Source organism: Pseudophryne corroboree, chromosome 1 (genome assembly GCF_028390025.1).
Source record: "Pseudophryne corroboree isolate aPseCor3 chromosome 1, aPseCor3.hap2, whole genome shotgun sequence".
Taxonomy (NCBI): Eukaryota; Metazoa; Chordata; class Amphibia; order Anura; family Myobatrachidae; genus Pseudophryne; species Pseudophryne corroboree.
Window position 1 is genome coordinate 776,552,007 of NC_086444.1, and position 22,115 is coordinate 776,574,121.

The window sequence follows — 22,115 nt, forward strand, 5'->3', positions numbered from 1 at the left end:
TGTGCATATAGGGTCCTTTGACCCAGGTGAGTGTTGTTCCATACGAGTACATTCCATTATGAATAAGTGGAATATCAAGTAAAAAGATACCTTTATGTGCATGCATCTCACTGTTTAACGGTGAGTAAAAGGAGATCACTCTAGAAAAAATCAGAGCTGATTATTGAATATTATGATGCTGTGGTGATCTCTTCTCATATATATCTACAGACCTGTGTTCACGAAATTATTTTGAGAAAACCTAGCAGCGCTTGAGGACCGCTCTTCTGTGTGTTAAAATATATGTCGATTAAAGAAGTGGTGTTCTTGTGAGCAGGACTGAGCTGCAGCTAGGAAGGCGCAAGTTGCATCACTCTATATATTTTTCATAGTATTTGTTGCACCGCTGTGTGTGTCTTGTTGCCATTAGAATGTTTAATCATAGGGCTGAGAGAAAGGCCCAAGTAACTGAAGTCTTTAAAGGAAAATGTGATGTTAGTCTTACGGATTATAATCTGGAGAATGCTATGTATAAAATGGAAAAGCTGTTAATCAAAGAGAGTAAAGTATGGTGGGAGGTGACATCCCTAGAGAAGTATTGCTCTGAAAATATGATTCCAAGAGGGTTACGTATTACGAAAGTCCCATCTTTTGATAATGTATCCGAGGAATTTAGGGGTAATTGGCATAAAATCTTAGATACTTGCTCCTTCTCCCTTATGGGTTTGATTATTAGAGAAAAAAAGTAAAGATCTACGTGATTTGGAAAATGAGATTGAAACATTAAAGTCCCTTATAGATCCTTTCTCTAAAATGGATGAATATAGGGGAATGGAGGATACAATAAGAAGTAAGGTGGAGAGAAATGAAAAGGAGATTAGAATGGAGAAATATAAAAAATATCATAGGGATAAAAATGATTATGAAAAAGGTAACATTTAGCCATCCAAACAATCCGAAGATTCTTTAGAGAGAGAGGAGAAAGATAATGGGAGAATAAAAGAAAGAAGGAATAGAATACAATTGGATAAGAAAACTCCAGAAAGAAATACTTCTGACAGGCTCTCTAGAAGATCACCCAATAGAAAAAGGATAATGGAGAGAAGGTTTCCATCTAATCATTTCTCTCCATTACCACTCCCTCAAAGAAGACGATATAGGGATACTAATTTTGTGCGAAATTCAAATAGGTATCAGAGAACAGAGCAGAATAATGATAACTGGAGATGGAAGAATAAGAGGGAAGATCAGGGGGACTTCCAAAGATACAATAGGTATGAGGCACTAGATACTCAGGATCATTTTTTAGGGAAACGAATGAACATGCCCCGCCAACAGACTTAGTATCCCATTACAAAAATAAAAGAAGAGGGAATAGGGGAGGTAAGAAAAATGGTCTTAACAAAAGACGAAGGTTAAAACTAAAGGTCAGCGAAGACATAGCAATACAAGAAGAAAAAGAGATAATAGGGACTATAGAAACTGATATAGAATCTAAAACTAAGGTCTATAATTTAAGTAACCATCAATTAACTGAACATGAGATAAAGGTACTTGAAAAAGGCCTTAAATTTGCCCCTTCAAATAAATGCGATAAATTTGATGTCTTTGTTGATATAGAAAGATTCATTAGAAGGCTAACGTTAAAACGTTTTTTTGAAGAAGCTCCGGAAAAAGGGAATAATGGTGATGACCTTGGGAAACTTAGGTTTAAAAAAAAATCAACCTTTTTCCCGCGACACAAAAAGGGGTGTTTTGTGGAAGCCTTTGAGAGATCTGTAAAGGAGGATCTGGAGTCACCACAATTTAAGCCAAATAGGAAAAAACTTAAGTAAAGAGGAACAGGAAGCTGTAAAGTCACTGAGCACAAATAAAAACATTGTAGTGAAGCCTGCGGATAAAGGCGGGAGCGTGGTTATAATGAATGTAGAAGATTATAATGAAGAGGTTATGAGGCATTTATTAGACAAAGAAACATAAAAAATTGAGGAATAATCCGGGGATGATTATATCCAAAAAATTTGAAACATTTTTGGCACTATATACTGGTAAAGGGTAACAGAAGAAGAGAGGCTGTTTATGATTATTGAAAAACCATCCATCCCAGTAATATACATATTACCTAAGATTCATAAATGTAAGACCAAGCCACCTGGTCGCCCTATTGTTGCAGGGACAAATTCATGTCTGTCGAATTTGTCCCTATATATAGATTCTTTACTACAACCATTGGTTAAATCGGTACCCTCTTACCTTAAAGATACGATTAATACGATTAATAAAGTTGATGAAATTCATTGGATGGAGGATTATATCTTAGTGACAGCCGACGTGGCTTCACTATATACTATTATTAGTCATGAAACAGGTTTGGAATCTACTGAAGTATTTTTGAGACGTAGTGATATGTCAGAAGATAAGATCCAATTTGTATTGGAAGGTATTTCTCTTATTTTGCAGAACAATTTCTTTTGGTTTGATGACAATTTTTATTTACAGTTAACCGGGACTGCCATGGGCACCAGACTGGCACCGAGTTATGCTAACCTTTTCATGGCCCACTGGGAGGAGAAATCGGTGTGGAGTGGGCATGAATTCGGTGCCAGTCTGGTGACATGGCATCGCTATATAGACGATATTTTGTTTATTTGGAAAGGTGATAGACCATCTTTGGACCAGTTTTGTCAACATCTAAATAATAATCAGGATAATATTGTTTTGACCTTCAATATTAGTGAAAGTCAGGTTGATTTTCTAGACTTAAGTATATATGTGGATAATGGTCACTTAAAAACAAGGAACTTCATCAAGTCCACTGATTGCAATTCCTTTATTGAACATAATAGTAACCATCACATAAATTGGCTCAAAAGTATTCCTATCAGTCAGTTCCAACGGATAAGAAGGAACTGTACGGATATTGATACATATCAAGAACAAGCAGCCATTTTGAGTAATCAATTTGTTGAGAAAGGATATAAAAAAGAGGTAGTAGAGAAAATAAGAGGGGAAGTGTTTTTTCAAGATAGAACATTAAGTTTAAAAAACAATAAAGGGAAGGGCCGAAAAGCTGTAAATGGGACTATTCCGTTCATTACAGGATTTAACAGTCAACACAGACAGATAGAGGGTATTATAAGGAGACATTGGGGAGGGCTCAGTCGAGATCCCTTGTTAAAACCCTATGTCTCGGAAAATCCAAGATTTGTATATAGAAAAGCACGTAATCTAAAAAATAATATGGTTAGAAGTGCTATAACTGTTCCTAAGATAACTACTAGGAACAAATCAAAGGGCTTCTACAGGTGCGGCATGTGCCAGATGTGCCGCACATGTGCAAGCAAAGAAAACAAGCTTACAGAGTATAGATCCACACAAACAGGCAAGGTCTATCCTATAAAAGACTTTATTACGTGTAACACAAAAGATGTGGTGTACCTTCTTGAATGTACATGTAAAGCTCAATATGTGGGTCGTACATCCCGCATGTTAAAAATAAGAATGTCTGAACATATACGTAATGTTAAGAAAGGTTTAGAGGCACATAATGTATCCTTGCACTTTAAGAATGTACACAACTGTGACATTAAAAATATGGTCAGTTTTTGTGGCATAAAGGCAGTTAAATCAAATTGGAGAGTGGATAATAAGGAAGAAACTCTAGCTAGAGAAGCACATAATGTATCCTTGCACTTTAAGAATGTACACAACTGTGACATTAAAAATATGGTCAGTTTTTGTGGCATAAAGGCAGTTAAATCAAATTGGAGAGTGGATAATAAGGAAGAAACTCTAGCTAGAGAAGAGATGAGGAGTATATATGAACTCAAGACATTAGTCCCAAGAGGTTTGAATGTTGAATTTGAAATCAAGTGGTTTTTATAAAAGTGGTTTTTATTACGGGGTATCTTAATTGCATAAATATGAAGAGTTAGGTTTGATATACAACTTGTTAAATTGTTCTACCCTTTTCTTTCTTTGTATGTTTATCGATATGACCATCATGTCATTTTTGCGTTCCAACGAGCGGGGCACGACTTCCTGGTTGCGTTTCACAGATAGGAAGTGACAACGCACGACTTCCGGTCTATGAAGGTCGTCATAGCAACCGTCGCGAGTGGGAGAATGACGATCACCTCCGCTGACGGATAGTGCTGCGACCCGTTTTGATGACTAGTTCCGGATATACAGTAAACATCTCCATGACAACTAGGAGGTGGATTTCCTTGGCGGGAATCTTTGACAGGAAGTGCCGGGATTCGTTGGGACGCATTGCTTTATGGGTAGACGACTACTGGAAAAACATGGACTTCACTAATCAGATGGAATGGATGTTCTACTATGTTTTCAACTTACAAAATAACATTCCATGAATCCGGATCATAATTTAACTTGTACCAATTAATTGTTTTTATATATAAAAGAGGACTTATAATTATGAAATTAGGGATATTTCTGGTTCAATATATGCCTTTTTTTTAAGTATTTAATAAGATATGTTGGGATATGAAAATTATGGATTTTATACGAATGTGTACATCATTTGGGATATGATTGGTGGGAACTTACATGTGACTTGCACTGTAGGGTATAAATACCCAGTTCATTTTGTATGACTCTACACCCTGAGGAAGGAAAAGGATTTCCGAAACGCGTTGGTGTTGAGGTATTCCTGGAGACTGGCATTCACTCTTATTTTACCTATTGGCTTTATTCCATCTTGGTCTGCATACCATCCAAATTTAAGGAGCAATTGGAGGTTCCCTATTTTGTTTTTCCCGGGAACAATGAGGTGAATCAGCTCGGCTCCTTCTCTTTTGCATTCCTAACGCCGATGGGTATAGAGTGATACAAAAATCGTATGCCCTCCAGGTTTTTTGTTATTATTTTTGTTATTCCTTTGTACTTTACAAAAAATTAAAAGAATCTTTTTTAATCATTTTATGGATCTTGTTTCAAGTAAATAAAATCCTTTTATACCCTTTTGGATTTTATCCGGTGTATTTTTGGGATTTGGATGTGTCGTGAAGGACATCTTGAGGAAAAAGAAACCTTTTTGTGCATATAGGGTCCTTTGACCCAGGTGAGTGTTGTTCCATACGAGTACAGTCCATTATGAATAAGTGGAATATCAAGTAAAAAGATACCTTTATGTGCATGCATCTCACTGTTTAACGGTGAGTAAAGGAGATCACTCTAGAAAAAATCAGAGCTGATTATTGAATATTATGATGCTGTGGTGATCTCTTCTCATATATATCTACAGACCTGTGTTCACGAAATTATTTTGAGAAAACCTAGCAGCGCTTGAGGACCGCTCTTCTGTGTGTTAAAATATATGTCGATTAAAGAAGTGGTGTTCTTGTGAGCAGGACTGAGCTGCAGCTAGGAAGGCGCAAGTTGCATCACTCTATATATTTTTCATACTTCTCAGGTATATGTTTAGGGATTTTTAATTCAATATGGGTCTGACCGAACCGTCTGGTTTCGGGATTACAACATGGTCTAATAATAACACCCTCTTGTTGAAGGAGGGGACCCTTGACCACCACCTGTTAAAGGTACAATTTGTGAATTGCAGATAACACTGGCTCCCTCTTGGGGGGAAGCCTGCAGGGCCGTCGGTGAGGGGGCATCTTCTCACAGTCCAGCTTGTATCCCTGAGACACAATATCTATTGCCCAGGGATCGAACAGGGAGTGAACCCACTTGTGGCTGAACTTACGAAGGAGTGTCCCCACCGGGCCTAGCTCCGCCTGTGGAGCCCCAGCGACATTGGTGGATTTTTGTAGGGGCCGGGGAGGACTTCTGTTCCTGGGAACTAGCTGCCCTTTCTTTCTAGCAAGCTCAGGAGAGCCCACTAGGTGCATCCAGCTCTGGCCGGGCACAGATTCTAACTGAGGTCTGGAGGAGGGGCATAGAGGGAGGAGCCAGTGCACACCAGATAGTACCTAATCTTTCTTTTAGAGTGCCCAGTCTCCTGCGGAGCCCGTCTATTCCCCATGGTCCTTACGGAGTTCCCAGCATCCACTAGGACGTCAGAGAAATAACAGTAATGTCAGCGATAGCGGCTGTGTGCGCCCGAAGGGTACAACACTTAAATTGCCCTGTCGGGTGCCATCTTGTGCTCACCGACACGCAAAACACTTGAATTTCCCACACAGAGGAGAGAAGTAGCGTTAGCCTTTAATATATAAGATAATGTTATTCTCCAGACACAATATTTCCTTGCATGCGCAGTTGGTAATTTAGGGAAGGTTCACACATGTACACCTGAGCAGGAGACCAGGGAATAGGCAAGAACATTGTTACCAGCATCATGATGATAGGATTAATCTTATAAATTAGGCTGACCATATTATGCCTTTAACCTGGGACACTCCTGAATTACACAGTTTCTGTGGCTGGCTGACTACAAGCCTGCATTTCACCTGGTTTTCAGCGCCGCAGAACCTGTGTAAATCATGTGTCCCAGATTAAAGGGATAATATGGTTAGCCTATATAAATATATCATGTCTCCAGGATCCTGTCAAAATGTTTGTTGTTTTTTTACATGTCAACCCCTAGCTTAGTATTCAGCACTGAATGTGCTCATACAATGAATTGCCTCTTATTGACCTTTACATGTTAAAACCCCATATTGGTTTTGACTGTGTGTAGTTTGGAATGTTCCATATAGAAATCATACCAATTAGTGTGATAAACCAAGAAACACCATTACTGGCCATTAATGTAAAAAAAAAAAAAACCCAAACAACTTTCAACTGAACTACAGCCTGAAGTGGAAACCTTTTCATTCACAACTTTGAAATGCCTGTAAAAAAAACGTGTGAGCAGGAGAACAAATGAAAAGCTTTAACTGAGGTCTGGTTTAAGGCTAAGGGGAAAAAGGTCAGCAAACCACCCAATGCAAGCTAAAGCCAAAGGTTGCCCATTGGTCACGGTTAGAGAAGACAGCCAAGCATAACTTCATGTACTATAGTATCTAAACCTTCCCCTCTCCACTGAAATACCACATCCAGAAACAGAGACCGCAGTGATTCCAGATGATCTAAAAGCAGCATGATATAGATTTATAACAAGGGACATGTCATGACAAAATTTAACATGCAACATTTTACATACAAGATGATGCATCTGACAGCATTATTTCCATAAAAAAACAAAGCTCTTTACTTTTCCACAGTACAATATGTACTTAAGCTTTATCAGGTGCTACAATTTTAAATGTGGCAAAAAAAAAAAAAAAAAAGAGAATACTTACGCCCAAAAATCTTCAACGGTGTCAAACTTTGAAATTAGACGAAGGTTGGCCTGCCAAGTTTTGCTTTTGTCATTTTTGAAGAACCACAAGGCCCATCTGAAATATAAGTCAAAATAAAAACAGGATAAAATAATCAGTTTATATATCCTTATACACCAAAAACTCTATATTATACCGGGTGTCCAAAAAGTTACTGTGCACTGAATGTAGTGATGTAATAATGCAGCAAGGTGCTTTGTCTGGTGTAGTCATGTGTCGCCCTACGCTAAGCACGTGGCTGTATGTAGTGTACTCCATGAAGGCACACGTGTTGAGTAATTACTCGCCTCGGTACAAGGGCAATGATGTTGTCGGTTGAACAGTGCTTTCAGTGCACAGTAACTTTTTCGGACACACTGTATATATCAGGGCTGGCCAAACCAGTCCTCGAGATCTACCAACAGTTCACATTTTCCAGACCACCTAGCTGGTGCACAGGTGTAGTCATTACTAATTAAGATGTGCTGCATTCATTCCTAACTGACAATTCTACAGATCTCCAGGAGGCCTGGAAAACATGAACTGTTGGTAGATCTCGAGGACCGGTTTGGCCAGCCCTGGTATATATCATGCAATATACTGTATATACGGCACTACAATCCAATATCCAGCAACAACATTGGTGCCATTGTAAAGGACCTTTTTACAATTTATATAAAACTTCTTTGTATTAGTAAAAATATCTACAGTACAGCATTGGGACAGAAACTTCACCATTATGGTACTGAGACTTATTGGGGGGAATTCAAATGTTTGAAAAGTCGGTTGGGTGTCTGTTTTTTCTTATCTAATAGACAGGGAAAAACAGAGTCCCTTTATCTAGACAGTGAGTGAATTTCAAAAATTGTTTTGAGTGTTGTGTGCTATTTACAATACAATATTGCCAAATACACAATACCAGGCTACTATAGATGAAATACTTGAGTCTGGTGCCCTCCAGTTTCCAATTCACAGCCGGATGGAACAAAATAGCAAGCATGAAATGGCGGCACTCAAGATTGCTTTCAAAAACACCATAGAGGACCCCCAGTAGGAAATGTTATTCATACATTCAGGTTGAGTCTCCTGAATACGAAATGCTTGGAACCAAAAGGATTTGGGATTTTTGCATACCATAATTATATATCTTGGGGACCAGTCTAAACACAGAATGCATTTATGTTTCATATACACCTAATTTAGTGCATGAAAGAGTTTGTGTATACTGACTCATCAGAAAGCAAAGGTGTTACTATCTCAGCCATTACCATAAAATTTGGAATATTTATCGTATATGGGAAAACGCAACAATTTATACATACAGTACACTGCAAAAAGTTTTAGGCATGTGTGGAATGTTGCATAGTAAGAATGCTTTCAATAATAGAAGTGTAAGTTTATTTTTTATCAATTAACAAGTTGCAAAGTGAATGAACAGAAGAAAAAATAGGATTTTTATTACCTACCGGTAAATCCTTTTTTCGTAGTCCGTAGAGGATACTGGGGTCCCATTTAGTACCATTGGTATAGACGGGTCCACTAGGAGCCATGGGCCCTTTAAGAATTTGATAGTGTGGGCTGGTTCCTCCCTCTATGCCCCTCCTACCAGACTCAGTCTAGGAAACTGGGCCCGAGGAGACGGACATACTTTGAGAGAAGGATATAAAAAGGATAGTGGTGAGATTCCGAAACAGCACACACAAACTAGAGGAAAGCCAAGCTACCCAAACATAAAACCAGGAACAGCATCCGCTGAACCAACAATACTTAACCAAGTAACAGTGCAGGAAGAAGCGAAGCGCTGGGCGGGCACCCAATATCCTCTACGGTCTACGAGAAAAGGATTTACCAGTAGGTAATTAAAATCCTATTTTCTCTTACATCCTAGAGGATACTGGGGTCCACATTAGTACCATGGGGATGTACCAAAGCTCCCAAACCGGGTGGGAGAGTGCTGAGGTTCCTGCAGAACAGATTTCCCAAACTATCGAACTTGTAGAACTTAGCAAACGTGTTCGAACTTGACCAAGTAGCTGCTCAGCAGAGCTGTAAAGACACCCCGGGCAGCCGCCCAGGAAGAACCTACCGACCTAGTAGAGTGGGCTTGTACAGATTTTGGACATGGTAAACCTGCCTTGGTAAAAGCATGCTGGAAAGTAATCCTGATCCAGCGTGCAATTGTCTGCTTTGAAGCAGGACACCCAATTTTATTAGGATCCTAGAGAACGAACAGAGTCAGATTTTTTGTGACGTGAGCTGTCCTCTTTACGTATACCTTCAAATCCCGTACAACATTCAAAGACTCTGAAGTAGCCGAAGTGTCGGTGATGACCGAAACCACAATAGGTTGGTTGATGTGAAACGCCAACACCACTTTAGGCAGAAATTGCTGACGAGTTCTGAGTTCAGCTCTGTCCTCATGGAAAATTAAGCCACCAGCTCCGACAAACGTCTTGCTGAAGCCAAGGCCAACAGTGTGACGGTCTTCGACGTAAGATATTGTATGTCCATCTCCTGTAACGGTTCAAACCAGTCCGACTGGAGGAACTGCAGCACCAAATTGAGATCTCAAGGTGCCGTGGGAGGCACAAAGGGAGGTTGGATGTGCAGAACACCTTTCAAGAACGTCTGGACCTCGGAGAAATGCCAATTGTTTTTTAAATGGAAAAGGACAAAATCTGGTCTTTGATGGAGCCCAGACGTAGGCCCACATACACACCTGCCTGCAGAAAAAGCAGGAAATGTCCCAGATGAAATTATACCACAGAATAATTTCTGCTCTCACACCAAGAGACATTTCTTCCAAATACGGTGGTAATGTTTAGACGTTACCCCCTTCCTGGCTTGGATCATAGTCGAGATAATTTTGTTAGGGATACCTCTTCTGGCCAGAATCAGCCGTTCAACCTCCATGCCGTCAAAAGTAGCCGCGGTAAGTCCTGATAGTTGAACGGGCCCCTATTGCAGAAGATCCTCGCAAAGAGGTAGAGGCCACAGATCTTCAAGGAGCATCTCCAGAAGGTCCACGTACCAGGCACTTCTTGGCCAGTCCGGTGCAATGAGAATTGCTTGAACCTTTTCCCTTCTTATTCTTTTTAGAATTCTTGGGATCAGAGGACGTGGAGGAAACACATACACCATCAGATAGACCCATGGAGTCGTCAGAGCGTCTACCACCACTGCCTGTGGGTCTCTCGACCTGGTACAATACTGCTTGAGCTTCTTGTTGAGACGAGAGGCCATCATGTTGATTTGTGGATATCACCACCGACGTGTCAAGCACCTGAACACTTCCAGGTGAAGGCCCCACTCCCCCGAGTGCAGGTCGTGTCTCCTGAGGAAGTCTGTTTCCAAGTTGTCTACTCCCGGAATGAAGACCGCTGACAACGCCACAGCGTTTTTTTCTGCCCAGAGGAGAATTCTTGGACACCTCTGACATCGCTGCTCTGCTTTTCGTTCTGCACTGTCAGCTTATGTAAGTCACTGCCATCACATTGTCCGACAGGACCTGAATGGCCCGATCGTGAAGGTGATATGAGGCCGGCAGAAGGGAGTTGTATATGGCAGAGTTTCAAAATGCTGATTGGAAGGATGACTTCCTGACTTGACCATCTTCCTTGAAACTGCACCCCTTGGGTGACTGCTCCCCAACCTCTGAGGCTTGCGTCCGTGGTTAACAGAATCCAGTCCTGAATTCCGAACCTCCGACCCTCAACGAGATGAGAAATCTGTAGCCACCACAGAAGAGAGATCCTGGCTTTTCGGCGACAGATGGATCCTCTGGTGCATATAATGATGCGATACGGACCATTTGTCCAACAGATCGAGCTGGAAGGGTCTTGCGTGAACCCTTCAGTATTGAAGCGCCTCATAAGAGACCAATTTTCCCAGAAGGCGAATGCAGATACACCAATATCCGGGTTGGCTTCAGGACATCCCGAACCATCGACTGGATGACCAATGCCTTTTCCAACGGATGGAACACTTTCTGCGATTCTGTGTCCAGAATCATTCCCAGGAATGGGAGCCTCCATGTTGGCTCTAGGTGAGATTTCAGAAGGTTCAGAATCCACCCGTGATCCTGGACAAGTTTAGTTGGGAGACCAATGCTGTCCAGCAACTTCTCCCTGGATGGCGCCTTTATCAGGTGGTCATCCAGGAATGGAATTATATGCACTCCCCGTTTGCGGAGTATAAACATCTCTGCCATCACTTTGGTGAATGCCCTCGGTGCAGTGGAGAGACCAAATGGCAGGGCCTGAAATTGGTAGTGACAGTCCTGCAGTGCAAGCCATAGATAAGCCTGATGAGGCGGCCAGATCGGGATGTGAAGGTACGCATTCTTGATATCCAGAGACACTAGGAATTCCCCTTCCTCCAGACCGGAGATCACCGCTCTCAGAGACTCTGTCTTGAACACTCTTAAGAACGGTTCAAGGACTTGTGGTTCAGAATCAGTCGTACCGAACCGTCCGGTTTCGGCACTACAAACAAGAATAGTAGCCCTTGTTGTGCAGATGACGTGGAACTGGAACAATGATTTGAGTCTGTACGAGTTTTTGGATGGCATGCTGTAAAATTATACTCTCCTCTTGTGAAGCTGGTTAGCCTGATTTGAAGAATCTGAGGTGGGAGCTCTTGGAACTCCAGTCTGTAGTCCTGGGAAATAAGATCTATGACACAGGGACCCTGGCACGAACTTCACCAGATGTGACTGAAGAATTTTAGTCAGGCTCCCACCTGACAGTCCTCCAGCGTCATGCTGAAGGCTTTGACGAAGCAGAGATTGAGCTCTGTTCCCAAGTACTTACATTTGCTGGTTTGCATGGTTTACCTCTTGCGCCTCTGGAAGCAAATCTAGATTTGCCCTTAAACTTGGCTGTCCGAAAGGACTGTAAATTTGAAGCTGAATAAGCTTTCCTGGCTGGGGGAGCTGCGGAAGGAAGATATGTAGACTTACCCGCAGTAGCTTTGGAGATCCATTTGTCTAGTTCGTCTCCAAACAATGTCTCTCCTCTGAATGGTAGGCCTTTCACGCCTTTCCTGGAGTCCGCATCAGCAGTCCACTGGCGTAGCCACAAGCCCCTGCGTGCTGACACTGCCATAGCGGTGGTGCGTGCATTAAGCAAACCAATCTCTTTTATGACTTCCACCATAAAGTTTGCAGAGTCCTGTATATGCTGCAGGAGTAAAACAACATCCCCCCTAGACAAGGAATCTAACCCCTCAATTAGGTTGCCTGACCATTTAGCAATGGCTTTTGTGATCCACGCACATGCAATAGTGGGTCTCTAGGCCACCCCAGCAGCGGTGTAAAATGATTTGAGTGTAGTCTCAATTTTACGATCAGCCGTGTCTTTTTAGGGAGGCTGCACAATTTTTCGTGATAGTGGACGCATCAGTCTCTAGGCTATCGGTGGATTTTCCCATTTCTCCGACGTCCTAGTGGATGCTGGGAACTCCGTAAGGACCATGGGGAATAGACGGGCTCCGCAGGAGACTGGGCACTCTAAAAGAAAAGATTAGGTACTATCTGGTGTGTACTGGCTCCTCCCACCATGATCCTCCTCCAGACCTCAGTTAGATTTCTGTGCCCGGCCGAGCTGGATGCACACTAGGGGCTCTCCTGAGCTCCTAGAAAGAAAGTTTATTTTAGGTTTTTTATTTTACAGTGAGACCTGCTGGCAACAGGCTCACTGCATCGAGGGACTAAGGGGAGAAGAAGCGAACCTACCTGCTTGCAGCTAGCTTGGGCTTCTTAGGCTACTGGACACCATTAGCTCCAGAGGGATCGACCGCATGGAACTGGCCTTGGTGTTCGTTCCCAGAGCCGCGCCGCCGTCCCCCTTACAGAGCCAGAAGCAAGAAGAGGTCCGGAAAATCGGCGGCAGAAGACTTCGGTCTTCACCAAGGTAGCGCACAGCACTGCAGCTGTGCGCCATTGCTCCTCATACACACTTCACACTCCGGTCACTGAGGGTGCAGGGCGCTGGGGGGGGGGGCGCCCTGAGGGCAATATATGACACATTGGCTGGCAAATCTACATCATATATAGTCCTAGAGGCTATATAGATGTAAAATTACCCCTGCCAGTATTCCAGAAAAAGCCAGAGAAAGTCAGTTGAAAAAGGGGCGGGGCTTCGCCCTCAGCACACTGGCGCCATTTTCTCTTCACAGTGCAGCTGGAAGACAGCTCCCCAGGCTCTCCCCTGTAGTTTTCAGGCTCAAAGGGTTAAAAAGAGAGGGGGGGGGGCACATAATTTAGGCGCAATATTGTATATACAAGCAGCTATTGGGAAAAATTCACTCAATATAGTGTTAATCCCAAAATTATATAGCGCTCTGGTGTGTGCTGGCACTCTCTGTCTCCCCAAAGGGCTGTGTGGGGTCCTGTCCTCAGTCAGAGCATTCCCTGTGTGTGTGTGCGGTGTGTCGGTACGGCTGTGTCGACACGTTTGATGAGGAGGCTTATGTGATGGCAGAGCAGATGCCGATAAATGTGATGTCGCCCCCTGTGGGGCAGACACCAGAGTGGATGGATAGGTGGAAGGTATAAACCGACAGTGTCAACTACTTACATAAAAGGCTGGATGACGTAACAGCTATGGGACAGCCGGCTTCTCAGCCCACGCCTGCCCAGGCGTCTCAAAGGCCATCAGGGGCTCAAAAACGCCCGCTCCCTCAGATGGCAGACACAGATGTCGACACGGAGTCTGAGTCCAGTGTCGACGAGGTTGAGACATATACACAATCCACTAGGAACATCCGTTACATGATCCCGGCAATAAAAAAATGTGTTACACATTTCTGACATTAACCCAAGTACCACTAAAAAAGGGTTTTATGTTTGGGGAGAAAAAGCAGGCAGTGTTTTGTTCCCCCATCAAATGAGTGAATGAAGTGTGAAAAAGCGTGGGTTCCCCCGATAAGAAACTGGTAATTTCTAAAAAGTTACTGATGGCGTACCCTTTCCCGCCAGAGGATAAGTTACGCTGGGAGATATCCCCTAGGGTGGATAAGGCGCTCACACGTTTGTCAAAAAAGGTGGCACTGCCGTCTTAGGATACGGCCACTTTGAAGGTACCTGCTGATAAAAAGCAAGAGGCTATCCTGAAGTCTGTATTTACACACTCGGGTACTAGACTGAGACCTGCAGATAGTGCTGCTGCAGCATGGTCTGTAACCCTGTCAAACAGGGATACTATTTTGCGAACATAAGACGTCGTCTTATATATGAGGGATGCACAGAGGGATATTTTGCCGGCTGGCATCCAGAATTAATGCAATGTCCATTCTGTCAGGAGGGTATTAGAGACCCGACACTGGACAGGTGATGCTGACTTTAAAAGGCACATAGAGCCTTATAAGGGTGAGGAATTGTTTGGGGATGGTCTATGGGACCTCAGATCCACAGCAACAGCTGGGAAGAAACATTTTTACCTCCGGTTTCCTCACAGCCTAAGAAAGCACTGTATTATCAGGTACAGTCCTTTCGGCTTCAGAAAAGCAAGCGGGTCAAAGGCGCTTCCTTTCTGCACAGAGACGAGGGAAGAGGGAAAAAGCTGCACCAGTCAGCCAGTTCCCAGAATCAAAATTCTTCCCCCGCTTTCTCTGAGTCCACCGCATGACGCGGGGGCTCCACAGGCGTAGCCAGGTACGGTGGGGGGCCGCCTCAAAAAATTTCAGCGATCGGTGGGCTCGCTCACAGGTGGATCCCTGGATCCTTCAAGTAGTATCTCAGGGGTACAAGCTGGAATTTGAGGCGTCTCCCCCCCGCAGTTTCCTCAAATCTGCCTTGCCGACAACTCCCTCAGGCAGGGAGGCTGTGCTAGAGGCAATTCACAAGCTGTATTCCCAGCAGGTGATAGTCAAGGTGCCCCTACTTCAACAAGGACGGGGTTACTATTCCACACTGTTTGTGGTACCGAAACCGGACGGTTCGGTGAGACCCATTTTAAATTTGAAATCCTTGAACACATACATAAAAAAAATTAAAGTTCAAGATGGAATCGCTCACGGCGGTTATTGCAAGCCTGGAGGAGGGGGATTACATGGTATCCCTGGACATCAAGGATGCTTACCTACATGTCCCCATTTACCATCCTCACCAGGAGTACCTCAGATTTGTGGTACAGGATTGCCATTACCAATTCCAAACACTGCCGTTTGGACTGCCCACGGCACCGAGGGTCTTTACCAAGGTAATGGCAGAAATGATGATACTCCTTCGAAAAAAGGGAGTTTTAATTATCACGTACTTGGACGATCTCCTTATAAAGGCGAGGTCCAAGGAGCAGTTGTTGGTCGGAGTAGCACTATCTCGGGAAGTGCTACAACAGCACGGATGGATTCTATACATTCCAAAGTCACAGCTGGTTCCTACCACACGCCTACTGTTCCTGGGGATGGTTCTGGACACAGAACAGAAAAAAGTGTTTCTCCCGCAGGAGAAAGCCAAGGAGCTGTCATCTCTAGTCAGAGACCTCCTGAAACCAAAACAGGTATCGGTGCATCACTGCACACGAGTCCTGGGAAAAATGGTAGCTTCTTACGAAGCAAAATTCCATTCGGCAGGTTCTATGCAAGAACCTTTCAGTGGGACCTCTTGGACAAGTGGTCGGGATCGCATCTTCAGATGCATCGGCTGATAACCCTGTCTCCAAGGACCAGGGTATCTCTACTGTGGTGGCTGCAGAGTGCTCATCTTCAAGAGGGCCGCAGATTCGGCATACAGGACTGGGTCCTGGTAACCACGGATGCCAGCCTTCGAGGCTGGGGGGCATTCACAAAGGGAAGAAATTTCCAAGGACTTTGGTCAAGTCAGGAGTCGTCCCTACACATAAATATTCTGGAACTGAGGGCCATTTACAATGCCCTAAGTCTGGCAAGGCCTCTGCTTCAAAACCAGCCGGTACTGATCCAATCAGACAACATCACGGCAGTCGCCCATGTAAACCGACAGGGCGGCACAAGAAGCAGGATGGCGATGGCAGAAGCCACAAGGATTCTCCGATGGGCGGAAAATCACGTCTTAGCACTGTCAGCAGTGTTCATTCCGGGAGTGGACAACTGGGAAGCAGACTTCCTCAGCAGACACGACCTACACCCGGGAGAGTGGGGACTTCATCCAGAAGTCTTCCAATTGTTGGTAAACCGTTGGGAAAGGCCACAGGTGGACATGATGGCGTCCCGCCTAAACAAAAAACTAGATATTGCGCCAGGTCAAGGGACCCTCAGGCAATAGCTGTGGACGCTCTAGTGACACCGTGGGTGTACCAGTCGGTTTATGTATTCCCTCCTCTGCCTCTCATACCAAAGGTACTGAGAATAATAAGAAAACGAGGAGTAAGAACGATACTCGTGGCTCCGGATGGGCCAAGAAGAGCTTGGTACCCAGAACTTCAAGAAATGATATCAGAGGACCCATGGCCTCTACCGCTCAGACAGGATCTGCTACAGCAGGGGCCCTGTCTGTTCCAAGACTTACCGTGGCTGCGTTTGACGGCATGGCGGTTGAATTCCGGATCCTAAAGGAAAGGGGCATTCCGGAAGAAGTCATTCCTACGCTGATAAAAGCCAGGAAAGTAGTAACCGCAAACCATTATCACCGTATTTGGCGAAAATATGTTGCGTGGTGTGAGGCCAGGAAGGCCCCAACAGAGGAATTTCAGCTGGGTCGTTTTCTGCACTTCCTACAGTCAGGGGTGACTATGGGCCTAAAATTGGGTTCCATTAAGGTCCAGATTTCGGCTCTGTCGATTTTCTTCCAGAAAGAACTGGCTTCACTGCCTGGAGTTCAGACATTTGTAAAGGGAGTGCTACATATTCAGCCCCCTTTTGTGCCTCCTGTGGCACCTTGGGATCTCAACGTGGTGTTGAGTTTCTTAAAATCACATTGGTTTGAGCCACTTAAAACTGTGGATTTGAAATATCTCACGTGGAAAGTGGTCATGTTATTGGCCTTGGCTTCGGCCAGGCGTGTGCCAGAATTGGCGGCTTTGTCATGTAAAAGCCCTTATCTGATTTTTCATATGGATAGGGCCGAATTGAGGACTCGTCCCCAGTTTCTCCCTAAGGTGGTATCAGCTTTTCACTTGAACCAACCTATTGTAGTGCCTGCGGCTACTAGGGACTTGGAAGATTCCAAGTTACTGGACGTAGTCAGGGCCTTAAAAATTTATATTTCCAGGACGGCTGGAGTCAGGAAAACTGACTCGCTTTTTATCCTGTAGGCACCCAACAAAATAGGTGCTCCTGCTTCTAAGCAGACTATTGCTCGCTGAATTTGTAGCACAATTCAGCTGGAGCATTCTGCGGCTGGATTGACGCATCCTAAATCAGTAAAAGCCCATTCCACGAGGAAAGTGGGCTCATCTTGGGCGGCTGCCCGAGGGGTCTCGGCTTTACAATTTTGCTGAGCTGCAACTTGGTCAGGGGCAAACACGTTTGCTAAATTCTACAAAATTGATACCCTGGCTGAGGAGGACCTTGAGTTCTCTCATTCGGTGCTGCAGAGTCATCCGCACTCTCCCGCCCGTTTGGGAGCTTTGGTATAATCCCCATGGTCCTTACGGAGTTCCCAGCATCCACTAGGACGTCAGAGAAAATAAGATTTTACTCACCGGTAAATCTATTTCTCGTAGTCCGTAGTGGATGCTGGGCGCCCATCCCAAGTGCGGATTGTCTGCAATACTTGTATGTAGTTATTGCCTAACTAAGGGTTATTGTTGAGCCATCTGTTGAGAGGCTCAGTTATATTTCATACTGTTAACTGGGTGTAGTATCACGAGTTATATGGTGTGATTGGTGTGGCTGGTATGAGTCTTACCCGGGATTCAAAATCCTTCCTTATGGTGTCAGCTCTTCCGGGCACAGTATCCTAACTGAGGTCTGGAGGAGGGTCATGGTGGGAGGAGCCAGTGCACACCAGATAGTACCTAATCTTTCTTTTAGAGTGCCCAGTCTCCTGCGGAGCCCGTCTATTCCCCATGGTCCTTACGGAGTTTCCAGCATCCACTACGGACTACGAGAAATAGATTTACCGGTGAGTAAAATCTTATTTTTTTCTCCCTATCCTCCAGAGGAAAAGGGAGAGAGGAGAGCAACCTTTTAGGGATTTTAAAATTTCTTAGCAGGTTTAACCCACGGTTCTTCAAACAGGGTATTCAATTCCTTTGACGCGGGAAAAGTGACGGAGGACTTCTTTTTTACATTAAAATAAGAATTTACTTACCGATAATTCTATTTCTCGTAGTCCGTAGTGGATGCTGGGGACTCCGTCAGGACCATGGGGAATAGCGGCTCCGCAGGAGACAGGGCACAAAAAGTAAGCTTTCAGGATCACATGGTGTGTACTGGCTCCTCCCCCTATGACCCTCCTCCAAGCCTCAGTTAGGTACTGTGCCCGGACGAGCGTACACAATAAGGAAGGATCTTGAATCCCGGGTAAGACTCATACCAGCCACACCAATAACACCATACAACTTGTGATCTGAACCCAGTTAACAGTATGATAACAAAGAAGTAGCCTCTTAAAAAAGATGGCTCACAACAATAATAACCCGATTTTTGTAACAATAACTATGTACAAGTAATGCAGACAATCCGCACTTGGGATGGGCGCCCAGCATCCACTACGGACTACGAGAAATAGAATTATCGGTAAGTAAATTCTTATTTTCTCTAACGTCCTAGTGGATGCTGGGGACTCCGTCAGGACCATGGGGATTATACCAAAGCTCCCAAACGGGCGGGAGAGTGCGGATGACTCTGCAGCACCGAATGAGAGAACTCCAGGTCCTCCTCAGCCAGGGTATCAAATTTGTAGAATTTTACAAACGTGTTCCCGCCTGACCACGTAGCTGCTCGGCAAAGTTGTAAAGCCGAGACCCCTCGGGCAGCCGCCCAAGATGAGCCCACCTTCCTTGTGGAATGGGCATTTACAGATTTTGGCTGTGGCAGGCCTGCCACAGAATGTGCAAGTTGAATTGTACTACAAATCCAACGAGCAATAGTCTGCTTAGAAGCAGGAGCACCCAGCTTTTTGGGTGCATACAATATAAACAGCAAGTCAGACTTTCTGACTCCAGCCGTCCTGGAATTATATATATATATATATATATATATATATATATATATATATATATATATATATATATATATTTATATTTCAGGGCCCTGACAACGTCTAGCAACTTGGAGTCCTCCAAGTCCCTAGTAGCCGCAGGCACCACAATAGGTTGTTTCAGGTGAAACGCTGACATCACCTTAGGAAGAAACTGGGGACGAGTCCCAGTTCTGCCCCGTCCGAATGGAAAATCAAATATGGGCTTTTGTAAGACAAAGCCGCCAATTCTGACAATCGCCTGGCCGAGGCCAGGGCCAACAGCATGGTCACTTTCCATGTGAGATATTTCAAATCCACAGATTTGAGCGGTTCAAACCAATATGATTTGAGGAATCCCAACACTACTTTGAGATCCCACGGTGCCACTGGAGCCACAAAAGGGGCTGTATATGCAATACTCCCTTGACAAATGTCTGGACTTCAGGAACTGAAGCCAATTCTTTCTGGAAGAAAATCTACAGGGCCGAAACTTGAACCTTAATGGACCCCAATTTGAGGCTCATAGACACTCCTGTTTTCAGGAAGTGCAGAAATCGACCTAGTTGAAATTTCTTCGTGGGGCCTTCCTGGCCTCACCCACGCAACATATTTTCACCACATGTGGTGATAACGTTGTGCGGTCACCTCCTTCCTGGCTTTGACCAGGGTAGGTATGACCTCTTCCGGAATGCCTTTTCCCTTAGAATCCGGCGTTCAACCGCCATGCCGTCAAACGCAGCCGCGGTAAGTCTTGGAACAGACATGGTACTTGCTGAAGCAAGTCCCTTCTTAGCTCCTGAGGCCATTAGTCCTCTATGAGCATCTCTTGAAGTTCCGGGTACCAAGTCCCTCTTGGCCAATCCGGAGCCACGAGTATAGTTCTTACTCCTCTACGTCTTATAATTCTCAATACCTTGGTTATGAGAAGCAGAGGAGGGAACACATACACCGACTGTTACACCCACGGTGTTACCAGGACATCCACAGCTATCGCCTGAAGGTCTCGTGACCTGGCGCAATACCTGTCCCGTTTTTTGTTCGGGCGGGACGCCATCATGTCCACCTTTGGTCTTTCCCAACGGTTCACAATCATGCGGAAAACTTCCCTATGAAGTTCCCACTCTCCCGGGTGGAGGTCGTGCCTGCTGAGGAAGTCTGCTTCCCAGTCGTCCACTCCCGGAATGAACACTGCTGACAGTGCTATCACATGATTTTCCGCCTAGCGAAAAATCCTTGCAGTTTTGCCACTGCCCTCCTGCTTCTTGTGCCGCCCTTTCTGTTTACGTGGGCGACTGCCGTGATGTTATCCCACTGGATCAATACCGGCTGACCTTGAAGCAGAGGTCTTGCTAAGTTTAGAGCATTATAAATTTGCTCTTAGCTCCAGTATATTTATGTGGAGAGAATTCTCCAGACTTGATCACACTCCCTGGAAATTTTTTTCCCTGTGTGACTGCTCCCCAGCCTCTCAGGCTGGCCTCCATGGTCACCAGCATCCAATCCTGAATGCCGAATCTACGGCCCTCTAGAAGATGAGCACTCTAATCACCACAGGAGAGACACCCTTGTCCTTGGAAATAGGGTTATCCGCTGATGCATCTGAAGATGCGATCCGGACCATTTGTCCAGCAGATCCCACTGAAGAGTTCTTGCGTGAAATCTGCCGAATGGAATCGCTTCGTAATAAGCCACCATTTTTACCAGGACTCTTGTGCAATGATGCACTGACACTTTTCCTGGTTTTAGGAGGATCCCGATTAGCTCGGATAACTCCCTGGCTTTCTCCTCTGGGAGAAACACCTTTTTCTGGACTGTGTCCAGAATCATCCCTAGGACCAGCAGACGTGTCGTCGGAACAACTGCGGTTTTGGAATATTTAGAATCCACCCGTGTTGTCGTAGAACTACTTGAGATAGTGCTACTCCGACCTCCAACTGTTCTCTGGACCTTGTTCTTATCAGGAGGTCGTCCATTTTCTTTGAAGACGAATCCTCATTTCGGTCATTACCTTGGTAAGGACCCGGGGTGCCTTGGACAATCCAACGGCATCGTCTGAAACTGATAGTGACAGTTCTGTACCACGAACCTGAGATACCCTTGGTGAGAAAGGCAAATTTTTGGGACATGGAGGTAAGCATCCCTGATGTCCCGGGACACCATATAGTCCCCTTCTTCCCGGTTCGCTATCACTGCTCTGAGTGACTCCATCTGGATTTGAACCTTTGTAAGTGTTCAAATATTTCAGATTTAGAATAGGTCTCACCTAGCCTTCTGGCTTCAGTACCACAATATAGTGTGGAATAATACCCCTTTCCCTGTTGTAGGAGGGGTAATTTTATTATCACCTGCTGGGAATACAGCTTGTGAATTGTTTTCAATACTGCCTCCCTGTCGGAGGGAGACATTGGTACAGCAGACTACAGGAACCTGCGAGGGGGAAACGTCTCGACATTCCAATCTGTACCCCTTGGATACTACTTGTAGGATCCAGGGGTCCTGGACGGTCCTAGCGTCATGCTGAGAACTTGGTAGAAGCGGTGGAGGGCTTCTGTTCCTGGGAATGGGCTGCCTGCTGCAGTCTTCTTCCCTTTCCTCTATCCCTGGGCAGATATGACTCTTATAGGGACGAAAGGACTGAGGCTGAAAAGACGGTGTCTTTTTCTGCAGAGATGTGACTTAGGGTAAAAAACGGTGGATTTTCCAGCAGTTGCCGTGGCCACCAGGTCCCATGGACCGACCCCAAATAA

At 44.7% G+C, this 22,115-nt stretch overlaps 1 protein-coding gene across 1 annotated transcript in view; it reads right to left on the bottom strand.

Annotated features, from left to right (window-relative positions):
* The window catches only part of EIF4E (eukaryotic translation initiation factor 4E), a 219,534-nt gene that overhangs the window by 46,673 nt on the left and 150,746 nt on the right, over positions 1-22,115 (bottom strand). Inside the window, exon 3 of the mRNA XM_063917731.1 lies at positions 7,245-7,340. Within this exon, the coding sequence (XP_063773801.1) occupies positions 7,245-7,340 (96 nt within the window). The remainder of the gene's footprint in view (positions 1-7,244; positions 7,341-22,115) is intronic.